At 34.2% G+C, this 17800-nt stretch overlaps 1 protein-coding gene across 1 annotated transcript in view; it reads left to right on the top strand.

Moving 5' to 3' along the window:
- The window catches only part of ABCA12 (ATP binding cassette subfamily A member 12), a 171433-nt gene that overhangs the window by 93795 nt on the left and 59838 nt on the right, over positions 1-17800 (top strand). Inside the window, exons 12-20 of the mRNA XM_090283410.1 lie at positions 2679-2932; positions 3028-3140; positions 4341-4465; positions 6117-6290; positions 9218-9382; positions 9707-9917; positions 10891-11030; positions 12779-12898; positions 16047-16137. Of these exons, the coding sequence (XP_090139536.1) occupies positions 2679-2932; positions 3028-3140; positions 4341-4465; positions 6117-6290; positions 9218-9382; positions 9707-9917; positions 10891-11030; positions 12779-12898; positions 16047-16137 (1393 nt within the window). The remainder of the gene's footprint in view (positions 1-2678; positions 2933-3027; positions 3141-4340; positions 4466-6116; positions 6291-9217; positions 9383-9706; positions 9918-10890; positions 11031-12778; positions 12899-16046; positions 16138-17800) is intronic.

The raw sequence follows: 17800 nt of genomic DNA, 5'->3' as shown, positions 1-17800 counted from the left end.
ATTACTTCTATCTTATCAAGCCAAGATTATGCTATATGGACTTTTACTGGTTTCTCATCCATGTATGTCAAACTTGTAATTAAAAAATATAGTTGGGTCTCTACTGAGGAGCAAAAGTTGTTCAAATTTACTGCACCCTCAAATTCTCAATTAAAACAAATATATTGAGCTACCAGTATTTATCCTTTTATTTAAGAAATCACTAAAATAAAATTCACTGGTGGATGTGACAAGAAGGCTTGGCTCTATTCATTAAAAGTTTAATCATATTTACTATCTGGAAAAATCAAAGGAAGGAACAGAGTGGCAAACATATAGTTATAGTTGGTGAATGATTGGATCTATTACATAATGAAAAATTTCTCTTACCAATAAGACTAGTAAGTAGAATTTTATTATGTGTGAGGCTATTTTAGATTATTCAAAGCCAGAATTCAATTAGAAAACAGGCCAATAATATTTGATGTATAAGATGATCGGTGTTTAGTTGCTACGGCCTGCACATACTTGCTATGAACCTCTCATCAAAGACATGTTCTTGTGCTTTTCCCATTTGATATATAGAAAGGAATTTCCTTTCAAAGGGGAAGGGTCTAGTCAAGGAACAAGTATAAATTACCCATAGACATGGACAACGGGGTGGGGATTGGCTGTGGGAATCGGGGGGTAGGGGGCGAGGGGAGCGCACTGGTGAAAAAATTGGGACAACTGTAATTGAACAACAATAATTAAAAAAATAATAATCTGCCACTCTGAAAAATAAATGTTCTAAAACTGGATTATAATGACAATTACAAACACTGAATTGTACACTTAAAATAAGTTAATTTTATAATATATAGTTATACTTCATTAAAGTTAATTTTAAAAAAGAAAAAAAATGTTCCAAACATTTTCCTGTATAATAAAATAATTCATTTCTGTCAAAATGCAACTTCTGATTGGAAACTGAGCTGCAGTGAATGATACATATATTTGCTCTTTTAGATGGTGCTCCAAATTATTTGACTTCTTAAAAGGAAAAGCTCTAGGGTAGCTCCCAAGCACAGTAGACGCGGCTTCCCAGAGGCATTATTTTTCCTTCCAGGAAGCATGACTAGGGGATATATCCTCAAAACTCACCGAGCACAGTGAATGTCAGAGAATGTAGGTGACAAGATAGGAAATTATTTGATTTCCATTTTCCTCTTCTGCATGTGGGATTTTAAGCCCCTTTAAAAACACTTTTGTTCCACAAAATAAATAATTGCCCCTAGTTTTCCTCAATAGATAAGAGGGTTAGGAGAGAATGTCAATAGCGATGTGGACACCTCTGAAAAACCAGGTGTGTCCCCATTCATATTTTAAATGCAGTCTTAGTAAGATGTGTATGATTCTCAGGCTGCAGTTCAAAACAGGCTCTTTCTTGTCAATTTTAGTTGTGGTAAAATACATGTAACGTAACATTTGCACCCTTAACCATTTTAACTGTGAAGTTCAGTCTTGTTGAATGCCTCCACATCATTGTGCGAACCAGCCCCCAGGACTCTTCTCATCGTGTAAAACTAAAATCAATTAAACAACAACTCCACATCCCTCTCGCCCCCCTAGTCCCTGGAAGGCCACAGTTCTACTTTCTGCCACTATGAATTTTTCTACTCTAGGTGACTTAAATAAGTGGGATCATCTGTATTTATCTTTTTGTGACTAGCTACTTCACTTGGAGTAATGTCCTCAAGGCTCATCCGTGTTGTAGCGTGTGTCAGAATTTCTTTCCTTTTTAAGGCTGAATAATATTCTATTTCATGTATATTCCACATCCTGTTTACAGATTCATCTGTCAATGGACACTCGGGTTGCTTCTGCCTCTTGGCTATTGTGAATAGTGCTGCCATCAACAAATAGCTGTTTAAAGTTGAATTTTCAATACTTTGGGGTATATACATAAAAGTAGATTGTATAATAATGCAATTTTTTATTGTTTTGAGGAACCCCCATATTGTTTTCCATAGTGGCTGCATTATTCTTCCTTCCCACCAACAGTGTACAAGTGTTCCAATTTCCCCATATCCTTGACAACACTTGTTATTTTCTGTTTTTGTTTTGGGGGATTTTTAAAAACAGTACCCATCTTTATGGGGGTGAGGAAGATAGACATTTTTGAAGTTCCAAACCATACTTGCTTTGCTATCTTCCCTTACCGATGATTTAACATATAAACTTACTTTAAGTATTTGTGAGTTAAATAGGTAAAACTAAATAACATCTTTTAAAACTTTGAATCTACAAGATATGAGTACAGTTGAAAAAGATAGGTCTGATAGGTCCAAAAGTTTTATAACATTTTAAAAATTGACTTATTTTTCAAAAGTATATTAGGGTAACATTGATCGACAGGCTCATATAAGTTTCAAGTGTACATTTCTATGACACATGATCTGTGTATTGCATTGTGTGTCCACCATTCAAAGTCAAATCATCTTCTGTCACCAAATATTTGACCCCCTTTACAATTCTTAAGAAAACAATAAACTCACGTGACTGAAAAGAGCGCTTCATGCTAAAACTGTTGCCAAGTGCCAACTAACAAAACACATATGAATTTTTTGAAGTAAATTGATTTTGGTTGCTTGTTGTCAAGTACTAAGTATTCAGAATAATGTAACATCTATTTCCCACTCCTTCCCCCATCTGGAAAGGTGTCTCAACTTCGACACTTGACAGAGCTTCTTTGTGAACCTGAAACTTTCAATTCCGTTGAGAAAATGTGCCAGCTCTCTACTATAAACTTCAGAAACCTATGTGAAGAGAGTGCATTTCACGTGGAACTCCTCGAAGCAGCGGAGCTCGGCACAGAGATAGCAACCAGCCTACTGTACAACGACATCACTGCTAAAAAACTGAAAGATTTGCTCACTGGAGATCCAATCAAAATTAACTTAAATATGGATAGGTATGTTTTTTCAATGTCTTCTTCCTTGGTGAAATCTCTTCTCAAATAATTGAAATGCAGAGTTCAATTTCCTCTTCTGTTCTGTTTTGTTCCAGGTTTCTAGAACAGGCATTGCAAATGAATTACTTGGAAAATATTACACGATTAATACCAGCCATAGAAGCCACACTGCATGTCAATCACAGTGCAGACACTTCTGAAAAGCCAGGTGTGTCCCCATCCATATTTTAAATGCTGTCTTATTAGAATGAGTATGATTCTCATGCTGCAGTGTAAGAAAAGCTTTTTTGAAGTTCTCAACAAAATCTGCTTTGTATCTGCTCTTTTGCATCAGAAACCTGAAGCTTTCAAATATGGTTACTCATGTAAAGTAAAAACACAGAAAGCCAGCAGAGAATAAAACAGGAAAATTTGATTTCACAGCAAAAAGGTCTTCAAACATTTAACTAGTTAGACGAGTTACCTTTTGTTTCTCTGATATATTAAAGTACATTTGATGGTCCGTGGAGAAAGGTAGGATGAAATTTATTTACTTCCATGAGGATAATACGATTTAAAAAATAAAATAGATGCACTGCTCTGTACAGAAATCTAAATTCAGAACCTCCTATTAGTATTCTGAGAATGATGCATCATGCAATACATTTCTTCTCTGCATAATACCTCAATACTGAACAGAAAGGCACTTAGAATTCGGACAACAGGCTGCCACAAAATGGGAAGGACACTAAGTCCAAAAATAAAGATGCTGTATTTGCATGAGGGATACTTCATAAAGAAGTCGAATGGCATTTGCAGAATGGAGATCACCATCTGCCAAAATGAAGTAAAAAATATTATGCATTAAATGACCCAGATATGAAGTAATTATAATTACTGTCCTAAAAAAGTTTGATGTTAAACCCATTCTATTTGAAAACTCTTTATAAACTAGTAACATGCTGGGCAAAGCTTTGGAAAAATGCCCTGCGCCCTGTGGCCCTGTGTAGCAGATTTAGCAAGCCTTGCCCTAAGTTGACAATATTATATGATCCGAGGTTAAAAAGCATTTTGAATTTGTGGGATGCTTTAAATCAAATGGAGGGATATATATTTAGTCCATTATGTGATCCGAGTCTCTGAGGAAACCATATTTTTTTTGAATGAACCTTGAGTTGCAGACCTCTAAGGAACACAAGGCAATCTGTTTCATTGGGTTAGTGAGATTGTAATAAGAAGAAGTCTAAATCAGATATAAATACATCCTAAAGATGCAAAGTTTGCCAAAACTGGGAGACATTTGTTCCAGACACAAGAAACACATGTTGAATATATGTTTTAGTCTAGACGGTTTCTCTGTGTTAGTATGACTTAAAAAATTACATCACCATCAACATGGGAGTTTTCTTTCTTTTTTTTCCCTTTGCAGGTCAGTTAATCGAAATGTTTAAAAATGTGGAAGCACTAAAGGAAGAACTGGGGAGAATGACAGGACTATCCAACAGGACTATCGACAATTTGCTGGCCATTCCTATCCCTGATAACAGAGCTGAGGTGGGGTGGAATGTATCTGTACTTACATCCAGTGTTTAAAATCTAAATAACGTTAAATATTTTTTTTGAGTACTTATCAGTAAAATACTGAATAGGTGAATGCAAATCTGGTGAATTTTCCATTCAAGTGATAACATTAGAGGACTAGATCTTAAGAGAAGATGGAAGAAAAATTCTGAAGCAAGAATATTATTCCTTTCTGTTCCTTCCCTTCTAGTCTTTCTTTCCTTCCTCTTGCTTACTTGTTCCTCTCCTTTTCCTCACCCGCCCCCATGGTTTTCTTAAATAAGCGGTGAAATCAGTTCCTTGTGTTCACTATCACATTCACATTATCTGAAGTTGATTTGCATCATAAATTTCTATTATGATGATATCAAAGTTTCAGTAACTTTATTAGGGGACAAAACAGGAAGACTATAACTTGTTATTTGTTGAAATTAAAATAATCATAAATACTTTTTTTTTTTTACTTCTTAAAAGTCCCTGGACAAGACAGTATATAACATAGATATGGTCAAAGTAAGTTGGTGTAAGTTTGCAGGTGTAGTGTATATTTCGGGGTGTGAAAATGAATAATGTCATTTCCTCGTAGGCTGATAATAGGGTTTTCCACTTGCAATCTCTTATCTTTTATCCCTTTTCCAAGTCCATTGTCTGGATGTGCCATAGAAATTTTCTAAAAGAGCTGCAGAGCTTAAGGCTAATCCATTCAAACCTCCCATGTGACAGAGCATGTCATTCCTAAGCACAGTCCAGTCATTCTCCAATATTAGATAATGTTTTTTAAAAGCCCTTAAGGCTGCCTTTGGAAAATATTTATGTTTACTTGCGTCATGTTAGTTGGTTCCCTAGTACAAAAATGGAAACTGCTTTGCCTTCACTTTCCTCCTCTTGTTCTAGCAAATAATATTAACCCACCTTTTCCCTTTGGTCTCACCCTTTGCTCATTTGATCCTAAGATCTAATTGCAGCAATCATGTTATTAGCTTCTGACGAGCAGCTTTATTTTACTGAATTAAAACATGTAAATGGAGAGAATGCATTCTCATTGCTTTCAAAAGAAGAGAAAAGTTTCTATAATCTGGAATTTCATAAGCGTTTCTCTTCATTTCAACTTGGTGGCAATGGAGATATCTTGTTTCTCATATTTATACCTCACTTTTTGCACCAGTATCACTACCCAGGTTGATTCACATTATTGTGAGATTCTGGGCATTTTTCTTTGCCTTTCATTTCTGAACCCAAGAGCCCATTGTACAATATTACAACTTTGAATGACTATAAAAATAAACTGTAATTTAAATAAACTAAGGCAAGTTTTAAAGGCAGCATGAGTGTTAAACTAGTATTTTTCCCAAACTTAACTCCAAACCAATTTTTTTTTTCTTGGTGCTATTATTCACCCAGGTGTCCAGGCAAGAAATAATTGTAGACCCCTCTCTCTGTTCCCATCTTATTCCTTAAGCTTTTCAGTGAACTACGGGCTTGCTGTAGTTTTACTGGTAGTGATTAGTGCTTTAAATAAGTATTTGGTTTTGAGGATGTCATCTTTTTAAAATGAAGTCTAAGAGTATAAGAAAAACCTCTCAAAATGGACAGATGGCTCTCAATGGATTCACAGCTAAAATATTTTTCTTCCTACAACTTGCAGATTATTTCTCGTGTGTTCTGGTTGCATTCTTGTGATGCTGATATGACCAACCCCTCACTGGAAAATGCGATGAAGGAATTCTGTAGCCTGCCTCTTCCCGAGAGATACCGTCAGTCTTACCTCATTGGGCTCACTCTTCTACACTACCTAGACATTTACAACTTCACGTACAAGGCAAGTTGTGGTTGCTGAAATATTTTTATATTCATACTTGAGTATAAAATATGTGATTACACATGTGTGCTGTCTGATGCTATAAGGAATCCAATCCATTTACATAGCTTGTGGAATTATAGCTTTATTTTAGAGTGAAATGGGACCTTAGAGATCATATATAGCAAATTTGCACATTTATAGATGAATAAATGAATATTATAGACTCATTAACTCTCAGTTTGTATATCCAAGACCAGGAATTAAATTTGATATATGGAATATATAAATTTAATATGTACTATATTAATATGTGAAGTACAAGTGTTAGGATAGTTTTTTACAGTGAATAAGCATTCATTTACTAAGATAAAAATAAAGATTAGAACAAAGTGGTTTTTTTCAAGTAAAACAGTAAGAGAGTTGGGTATGTTTTCAATAAAAACCTGTGTTTCTTTAATCAATTTAGGTAGAGGCTACCATTAGTTATCCAGTAGAATTTTAAAAATGGTCATTATTAGGGCTCAGTAAATTCAATAAGTAGATGTTTTATAAGTACTTATTTAATAAAAACTGAAAGAAAAAATATGAACATAAGAAAACTAAGCACTTTGTTCACCCAAATCTAAAGTAAGTCAAAAATACTGACTTGTTATTAGAAACACTGACAAATATGTCTCTATCTTTTGGAAAGAAAAACCCAAAGCAACACAGGTGACGTGCATAGTTGAATCATAGCAAAGAGGATGAAAATGTCTTAAGACTACTTATGAATATTCCTTTCCTGAGTCACTACTCTCCCATGTCTGTATTTCTGCAATGACCTCTTACCTGGCCTCCTGGCCTCCTGGCCCCCATACTTGCCCCGCTCTCCACCTTAACATCCCTAAGCAGCCAGAGTGATCTATTGACTTTGAGTCACATTATGTCACTTCTCTGCTCACCACCTTCCCGTGGCTCTGCATTTTATTCCAGTAAACCCCCAAATCCCAAAAGGACCCCGTCTCTAAAACTCTGTTCCCTACCTGGCTCCTCCCTGGGCCCAAGACTGCCACATGGTGCTGCTGAGTGAGGCATCCTGCCCGTGATTTGCAGGGCTGTTTGTCCTAGTCAGCACGGACCTCACTAAGACCGACTCTGACCACCCTGTTCAAGATGCAACCGACCTCATGTGCAGCACTCCCAGACCTCCTTTCCTTGCTCCATTTGTTTTCTATCGCCCTTCCGGATTAATACTACATCTTTTACTTAATCTCCATTTTTATTATTTATTTTCTATCTATCCCCACTGAGATACGGGCTCCATAGGTCCTCTCTGGTCACTGAAACATTTCAAATGCTAGGGACAGTGCCTGGCCCATAGAAGAATTCAGACAATACTCTTTAACTAAACAAATGGTCATTTTATTAAACTATAACCTCAAATGCATATGAAGCCATATTTTGATCTTTATTTGATAATGCCTCCGCAGAGAAGATATCAAACCAAACATTTCTTATTGAATCTAGTAATTAAACATGTGAATTCGACAAGCTAAAGACCACACATAATTCATTTAGGTGTTGCAAACAAAAATGTTTAAAAATTTCATCATTAGTCAATTTATTTTACATCGATGTAAGAATGCCTATAATTTTTATTCTAATTTAGAAAAATCTGATGGCAATTAGTAACTGTGCTATGAAGGCAGCTTTGTCTTTATATCTTTCCAACTAAATCTTGTGCTCGTAATGGTGGTTTATTTCTTCCTTGGATGTGCCAAGAGCTCTCCTTCCTAATGGACCTCACACGTTTCCCCTTCTGCCTATAACCTTCCTTCCTTTCCTTATTGTTTCTATAGTATGTTCTTTCTCTTCTTTGGGGTTCTGTTTTGGAAAGACCTCCTTTGACCTCTTAGCTAAACTCTCTCTTCCTCCTCATCTTCCCAAGCCTTTTGTTTGTTGACTTATTTAATAGCTGTTTCCCCTCTTGGACCAAATGTCTCTTATTGGAGGGAAGGTGCCAGTTTGTGCACCACTGTATACTCGTCACTTTGCCTGGTGCTGGAAACATAGCAGGCATTCAGTTAAAGTCCTGTGAACAAATAAATGAGTAAGAGGATAAAGTGACTTTATAATTTTAAAATGTTTTTAGTGGTTTTGTTTTTTTCTGCAGCAGGAACACATTATGGGATTAGGAGTAAATAAACCACGTGAGCTTTTCAGCAGAGTTTTTTGCTTTTAAGGAGCACATTATATGACTTCTGACCAATAGTATACATGAAGAACTATGTAACTGATCTTTACCTTTCTAACTTTTAAAATTCTTTATTTTTGGCAACTTTATTGAAGTATTATTTATATACCAAAAAATTTACTTGAGTGTACAATTTAATGACTTTTTTTAGTAAATGGGAAAAATTGTGCAACTATTACCACAACCTAATTTTTTAACATTTCCATCAATCATTTCCCATTCTGAACTCAAGCCCAGCAAGCTCTACTCTATTTTCTATCTCTATAGATTTGCCTTTTATAGATCTTTTATATAAATTGTATGATACAGTATGTGGTCTTTATGTCTGGATTTTTTCACTTTGTATAATGTTTTTGAGATTCATACATGTTGCAACATGTGTCAATATTTCATTAATTTTTAATTGCCAAGTAATATTCCAGTTTAAGGATATATATTTTATCCATTCACATGGATTGTTTTCACCTGTTGGCTCTTGTGAGTAATGCTGCTGCGGACCTTCAAGTCTTTGCATAGACATACCATTTTCACTTCTCTCAGGAAAGACCTAGGAATAGAATTGCTGGATTGTATGGTATGTTCATGTTTAACCATTTGATAAACATCCAAAATGTTTTCCAAAGTGGCTTTGCCTTTTAATATTCTCACTAATGGTGTGTGAAGGTTCTGGTTTCTCCACATAAATCATTTATTTTTATTCTTTTTCTGTTAGGTGTTTTTCCCCAAAGAAGATCAAAAACCAGTAGAAAAAATGATAGAACTCTTCATAAAGTTAAAGGGCATTCTCAATCATCTGGCTTCCGGCACATATCCGCTGCTCAACAAAATGAGATCCTTGAAACAAATGCATCTGCCCAGAAATGTTCCCTTAACACAGGTAGAAAAGTCACCCAGTAATGTTCTTGTTGGAAAATTCCTTTTGTCATGTTAACTTATATTTGAGAATAGTTATAATACATTGTTACAAATAAGGTACATTGCAAAAAAAAAATTCTCCTACAGGAAAACTCTTCTACTCAGGCTTAAATTGAAGTTTCACATTCTGCATTTATATTTGGGATACAGGTTTTAAAGGAATTATGACATACAGAAATTATAAGAATACTTTAAGTATTAACAGGTTTTTTTTTTTTTCTGGACGGTTTTCAATAACATTTGCAGCTAATATAATGTACGTAAATTGTGGATTTTGATCTCACAGGCAATGTACAGAAGCAAGCGGATGAGCACAGCTCAAGGGTCATTTAGCACCATCTCCCAAGCATTGTGTTCCCAAGGGATTACCACTGAATACCTAACTGCCCTGCTGCCCTCTTCCCAGAGGCGAAAGGGCAACCACACCAATGATTTTTTGACTTATAAATTAAGTAAAGAGCAAATTGCTGCAAAATATGGAATTCCCACAAATGCCAGTGAGTATACTTCAAAATCAGTGTGGTAATGTTACCTAACAGCATTGTCTATTATATCTTAGCTTTTTATAATAAACAAAGTATTAATGTTCTCCAACTATAAAAATAGAAAACATTTATATAGCACTTACAAGATGTCAAGCGTGTTTGTGTATTAACTCATCTACTCTTCACATCAACCCTACGAGGTGCACATGCTTCTATCTTCATCGTAGTAAGGGGCACAGAGAGACTAAGGAATCTGGTCATACTCATCCAACTTGGAAGTATCAGACTTGTGATTTGAGCCCAGGCAGTCTGCTGCAAAGTAGACACTTAGCCCATAACACTAAGAATTTTTCAGTTACAATTACACCTTCCTTGCCAATAGAGAACATAAAAACACGCCTTAAATTTGTTCAGTCAATATTTTTTCTTGACATTCTAGAATTAGAAATTTGCATCAATATAGAGAAGCTCCATGAATGCAGCAGGACTATGAACATTTAGTGGCACATCAAAGTCATTTACTTCCTCTATAAACTTTGAGATGCAAAACATGATCAGCTGAGCTCTTCCAAATAATATATAGACATTTAGTATAGCAATTGGATTAATTCATTTATTTATCTTTTTATTTATTCAACAAACATTTATTAAACAGTTCCTTTATCTGGTAAATATGTGTGTGTGTACTTTAAATTAAATGCTAGTGAGGTGGATCCATTAGAAGCAATTTTGCAATTTAATTTTCAATCTTTCTAACCCCTCTTGACAAAATGCCATCACTTCTTATGAGCTTGTTATTGAGTTAAACTTTTATATCTAAAAAGGATTTGTTACTATACTTTCTAACTTTGATATCAGATGCCTCACATCTGTTAATAGTGCTAAGGCACTGTTTTGGGGTGTGATAATAATCTGTGTCAATTTACCATCAAGAAATAGATTTGAAATATATATACTAAAATATGTTATTACACTTTCTTTCCAGCACCATTTTGTTTCTCCCTTTATAAAGACATCATTAACATGCCTGCTGGACCTGTGATTTGGGCTTTCTTGAAACCTATGTTGTTGGGAAAGATTTTGTATGCACCGTATACTCCAATCACAAAGGCGATAATGGAGAAGGTTTGTCCATTATAAATAAAAGTTTGTATCTTGCATATTAAAATGATTTTTAAAGTAGCCAAATTCCAGTTTTACTCTAGCCGAGTCAGATTTCCTTTGGCTTTCGGAAACTTAACAATTCTCTACTTATGTCCTGTATATGTGTAAACAATGTGGATTGGGTGGTAGCTCTTTGAAGAGAAATGAACCATGTTGATGCTTGAGAATGAAGTTAGTGAAAGCAAGGCCTCACATTTTTCAACTTATCTCCCAAAGCAGAATGTTTTTTGACAACTCTTGTCTAACTTTCTAAGTATGTAAAAAGAATGACACTAGAAAAAAAAATTGAAGCATCATATAACTAATTTTAACAAAAAAAGTCCCTAAATAATAGATTCTTGACTTCATTTTTGGTTGTACAACTTAACATCTTATATAAAATATAGAGGTTGAGAAAGACGACATTAGTAGTAGTAACTATACTTATCTAATTTAACCATAATAGCATTTCCTTCTCACTTTTAAAATTGGCTTTAATGATTTGAATTATAAACTTAATGCTTTTAAAATGATAGAATAACAGTGAAAAAAATCTGTTTTACCATTCCTTGTTTACAAAACTGTAGCTTATGTAAATATAACATTATTGTTAGGTCTATAAAAATAGACATAAGGGCATCACTGATTTCCAGGATGTTATTTGTTTCTTTTGTATTGCATTTTAATGCCTTATTGCTGTATTGACTACACATGTCTACACAATTTTGCATAAGTGAAGTCATTACAGAAGTCAAAAAGTTTATTTTCTAGTGCAGTCTTTTTTTTCTTTCCTTTTTGCTTGGTTCTCACCTCCTCTTTTTGTCCCTTCTTATTCTGCTCTTCTTTCCATGAAAACTAATGACCGTTAGCATTCAAGTATGTGCCTTTTTATAATTTATGCACACTTCTCTCATCCTTTATAAATTATTAAACTATATATACATTTGTATGCAGAGTTCTTTAGTCATTGTTTGAATTATTAAAATTAGGTTACATTATAACACTTTCAAATGTATTGCTTTATTCATACAACAATACCTTGTGGAAATTTCTTCCAATTCAATAGGTATAGTCTAATTCACTCTTTTTTGAAGATTGAAAATTTTCATATCATAGAATTTACTCAGCCAATCCTCAATGGTTGGGCATTCATTTTATTTCAAGGACTTAGGTTTGATTTTTTACTAATGTAAACAATGTAGCGACAAATACTCCTGGGAATATGACTTTACAGAATGGTATTTTTATTTCAGTGATTGAAAGATTAAATGGTATTATATTTTATTTTAATGACTAATGTCAGATTGCTTTCCAAAAAAAGGCTGTAACATCCATTGCCACCAGCAACATATGAGTGTATCCTCTTCTTATATCCTTAAATTTCACTGTTTCTTTAGCAGTAAATTTAAGTGTATCATTTTTTAAATGAATGACTTGTGAAAACTGCAGAAAACATGCTTTTATTTTGGTTATAATTTCACTTTGGACGTGAAGCAAATCCTAAATTTTCCAGAAATTTTGTAAGTGATCTTGACTCTGTAAAAGTTGGTATTTTAAAAGCTTTGACCATGTGGGAAATTTCTGGCAATACTTTTACCATTTAGAACAGTTTCTTAAAGTTATGTAACAAAACAACCTCAAGAGACCTTTATGAAATGTAGGAAAAATACAAATAAACCAGATCTGTTTTTATTTCATTTAATTTATTTTGTTTTATTTTTGTCTTTAAGTCTAATGTAACTCTGAGACAGCTGGCAGAATTAAGAGAAAAATCTCAAGAGTGGATGAATCAGTCACCACTTTTCATGAATTCATTCCACCTGTTAAACCAGACAATTCCAATGCTCCAGGTAAGAGAGGGGTCTGTCAATCACTCTCATACAATTTATATAATAATTCTTTGTGATTTTAATTGCCTTCATTATGGGAATAGTAAGATAGGGACTCAGAATCTATATTCAACAGATTAAAATTCCTCTCCTTCAGAGAGTGGGTCTGAGATAGGATAACAGATATGTCATTCATGTTTATAATCATCCTCCCTCTTGTATCACAGCTTTTCTGTAATACAGAGATAAGCCATCTTACAAGTTGATCTTGAGACATAGCTGATGGTGTCAATCTGTTTTCCAAAAATACAATGCTCTAAAACTAGTTAAAATATGTTTATTTATTTATTTCTCCACTTTAAATTATGCTTTGCTATTTTAAAATAAGCAGATGTCCTAAAATACTAAAACTCTGGAAAAGAATGTTTCTTTTGGGGAGTTCTTTGGTTGGAACACATGACACTCTAGTTTTGGTCCAAGATTTGACAATGCAACTCAAATACAGTGGACACTGGTTGAAGAGTGTAATTTACTATTCTCGTGAGAGATGCAGGATGTTTTGAATGTCATGCAAATAATATGGAGAAGTGTTTCAATCACACCCAGAGCTATTGATAATTAAGGACCAAGCAGAGCTAGATCAGTTATCTGCTGGAGAAGAGAAAATGGGCAGTAATGATGACAATGCAGGAGCTTAAAAAAAAAAAAAGGCTTGTCTATCAAAGAATTGAGAGCAGCCCTTGGAAAATTGATGGAGCCCTAGAGTATATATTTTTAATGCCTTTTTAAATAATCATGCTCAAGAAGTTAAGCATAAAGGATTTGAATCATGCAACTTTGTCAGGAAAATTATAGCCTTAACATACTTTATTAGAACTTGTTTTTGCTAACAATTAGTGGATAGTTATAATTACAACCTGATTTTTATTATAATAATGCAATAAGTTTCTCAAACAGATATTTAATATATTTGATTAATATACAATAAACTTTTCATCAAATATCTTCCCCACAATTGACATTAAATTTGGTTCTAATTATAAACACATTTATTTTAAGTGGCCTGTTTCAGTGAATCTCAGATAACAAAGGCTACTTAGTAGTTTATTGGCATATGTGAAAGATTGCTTTTTTTTTCCCAAAAACTTTTTTCTGTGAACAGATAAAAAGCCCACACATAATATTTCATTAAAGAAAGTTTTGCTAGCTAAAGTGGCAAATTAACAAAGGACATGATCTATGTATAATAGTTCTGAAGTTCAGTCATTTACTAAGAAGAAATTCTATGATCATATCCATAAAGGGATCATCATCTAATGAAAATATCTTTATTCTGTTCTAGACCAAAGGAAGTCATTATTCTTAATTATTGAGGAAAAACTTATTTCTCCAAATGTACACAGAATTTGAAGTTTCACACTTTTAGCAAAAGATCTGGCTTTCCCATTTGTGAACTTTTAGGCCAATTCCTTAAAATACTTGGTCTGAAGTTTATGAATTTCTAAAATGGGTGTACTGATAATCACTTCACAGATTTGCAGGGATCATATGTGTGGGTCATTTAAATGGAGTATTATATATTACAGAGAGAAATGATTGCAAAAGGAGTGATGGGGGAATGAAAATAAGATGCCAAGCATCTTGGAATCATAGCTAACACAGTGCTTTGCTTATTAATAACACTCTGATTCAGTCTTTCCATGAAACACAAGTTAATTTCCAGTAAACAGATTTTAAAGGACTGAGGTTATCATAGAATATAGCAGTGTGATAGCCTGATATCAGTCTGCATGCTACTAATTACTCTTAGACCCCTCAGCAGCTATGTGTTTAGCAAATCAATTTTATTATATTTATGTATGCTTTATTAATACATATTATTCTTACTCATTTATCTCCATGATAATAAAACAGAAGATATTGCTAGGAAGGACAAAATAAATGGTACTGAACTGTCTTCAAAAAGTACAACCAACTTAAGCCTAACTCACATAAAAACTGGGCCCATGAATTTACATAGAAGATATATAAATATTTCTTTAATGAAGTTGAAATCTCTTCATTCATCTTGCCCCTTGAGCCTTGTTGTGTGTCCTTAGGAGAATTAAGACACTTTCTTTTTCTTAAAATTTTTATTGTATTTATTCAGGTGGCATTGGTTAAAAAATTATTTAAGTTTCATGTATACAATTCTACAACACATTGTCTGTATATCGTATTGTGTGCTCAGCACCCCAAGTCAAGTCTCCTTCCAAAGGAATTTACACACTTATGTTAGCCCTAGCCTTGTCCTCTATTAACTGGGCGTAATGACAGTACTTGCCTCAAGGTCTTATTGAAAACTGAGAAAATCAAGTAAATTCTATTAGACAGCGCCCAGCACATAACAAGGTCTCAGTGTTACCTTACTAGGTATATCTCCCAATTTTGGAAGCTAATTATAAAAGCTTTTATATTTTAAAGCATTTATGTTTTATTTTAAAATTTTTAGTCTTTCCATGGAGTAGAGTAATTTAAAGTTTTATTATTGGTTTATTTTTCCATGTTCAGGTAGTTGCACTTATTAGCATTTAAAACAATATTGTAATAATTTACAGTAGACTGTTCTGATGAGTCACTCATCTCTACTTTACAGAAAAATAACCAGAGGCTGGAAAAGGCTGGTTGCTTGCTAAAAACTTCACAGCTAGAAAGTGGTAGAACTAATATACAAACAAACGAGTTGTGATGTCAGATCCATGAAGACATCCCACTTTGTAAAAAAATGCTTGTGTTTGTTTTAGTTCGACAAAATTCAATTATGAACTATCAAAATTTTGTATATAATATGTTATATATGTTATATATAAAATTCTACAATAGCCATGGGAAAAAGAATTGCTAAATTGAATATAATCTCCTAATGTTGATAATTATGGTCATATCTGGTCATGTTAACATGCTGACCAATTTGTGTCTATAGACAAGCAAAAGGCCAGCTGTTCAGGACATTACCAGCCATATACCCTCTCTTCCTTTCTCAAGAATTTGTCTATGGGTCTTTGCAACATGGTGCATTCACAATGCCCAGGGGTGGTTACTTCATTTCACGGTGGGTGTTGTTAGAGAGATGATGATTAAACATGTTTTCCTCCTGTAGTAACACTAATTCCCTATTATTATTTGTTAGAATACGCTAAGGAACCCCTTTGTGCAAGTTTTTATAAAGTTCTCCGTGGGACTTGATGCCGTTGAACTATTAAAACAGATAGATGAACTTGGTGAGTCCATAGTCACACAACTTTTATTCACTAGTTGTGTCAGAAATGTGAAAACCTTTGTCCCATAGAGCATCTTCTTCTCCTTTTCTTTTATACTTGGTTTTTAGCGAGTTTTTCTAAGAAAAGTGAAATCCCAGACATATACCCACTTTCTTCCCCATTAGTTGTGCAATTATAAGTAGTAATGTTTATTTGGATACCCAGTGACTGTGGTTAGTTTCAGTAACTATAAGGCAATATATTCTGTGTAAGTGCAGCCTTTCATAAAATGACAGATAAGTTGGTGGGTTATTAAAAGTAAGAAGACCCTTTTTATTTTTAGGTAGCTAAGAGCAAAGCAAGTCCTTAAGGACAAAGGAGGATGAAATTGTTTATTTCTGGCTACGTTTTATTTCCATTGGCCTCAGAATCACTTTTACTAACGCAGAATGGAACTGGAAGAGGTTATAGAGTTAGCAAAAGCAAAACAAAAGCAATGCAAAGATTCAAAAGAAAATAAATCTAAATCAGCAGTCAGGTTGGATCTTCCTCTCTCGGTCCTTTAAAACAACCCAGCTCTGAAGAGGATCAAAGGAAACCATCTGAACGCACACTCTCTCTGCCACATCCCCACTCTCAACCTAAGGGATGCAAGATGTCTAACTCTGTCTGATTTATTGTTGCTATGCAACTAGGGGTATGAGGAAGGGATTGAGAGCCTCAGAAACTGGCAGCAGGAGAGCAAGTACCCCTCCTCCTCCCTGGATCTACAGGGACAAAGTGCCTTAGATTGCAAACCAGTGGGGAGGAATTATGCTTACATTTTTATTATCCAGTGTAATTGTATGAATTTATGTCATCTAGCCCAGTTTGATTAAAGAAAAATATTAGTGTATTTATTCTCTAAAAGTCTCATTTAGGTAAGGAACCAAAATATCAGGGATATGCTACAAAGTTCTTATATAAATTTTATCATTCCTAACATTAGATATAGGATGGGATTTTTAGTATTAAGACAACTAAAATGAATATAACAATTGATGTTTGTGTAGTTGTATATGTTGTATAAGTAACTTAGTATCTAAGGTGCCGTATAGTTTGAATTTGCGGATCAGTGACCTTCACAGCTTTTCTTTGAGTCTGTCTACCAACATTTTTAAAGAATCCTTAGTGCTGTGTTGATTTCCAATGGCCACTGGAGGCCACTGTTTATCTACAATTTTACCCCTCCCCCACCAACATATGTATCAAGCAAAACATTTCACTTTAAACTTTTTTAAAAGTATATTTTATTGATTATTTCATTAAAGTGTCCCACTTGTTCTCCCTTTGCCCCCTTCCACTGGTATACCCTTCCCCCCAGCAATTGCCCCTTCCTAGTTCATGTCCATGGGTCATGCATGTAAGTTCTTTGGCTTCTCCATTTCTTATACTATTCTCAACATCCCCCCATCTATTTTATTCCTACAAATTATGCTTCTTAATCCATAAATCTATACACTATTTCCCCATTCTCCCCCTTCATCCTCCCAGCTGATAACCTTCCAAATTATCTCCATGTCTATGATTTTATCCCTGTTTTGGCTGTTTGCTTTGTTTTTCTTCCTCTTTCTTTCTCTCTTTCTTTCTTTCTTTCTTTCTTTCTTTCTTTCTTTCTTTCTTTCTTTCTTTCTTCTTTTTTTCT

The sequence above is a fragment of the Furipterus horrens genome, unplaced genomic scaffold, assembly GCF_987537825.1.
Source record: "Furipterus horrens unplaced genomic scaffold, mFurHor1.1.pri manual_scaffold_1, whole genome shotgun sequence".
Taxonomy (NCBI): Eukaryota; Metazoa; Chordata; class Mammalia; order Chiroptera; family Furipteridae; genus Furipterus; species Furipterus horrens.
The sequence above is the reverse complement of the archived record's forward strand: the minus strand, read 5'-3'. Positions and strand labels throughout refer to the sequence as shown.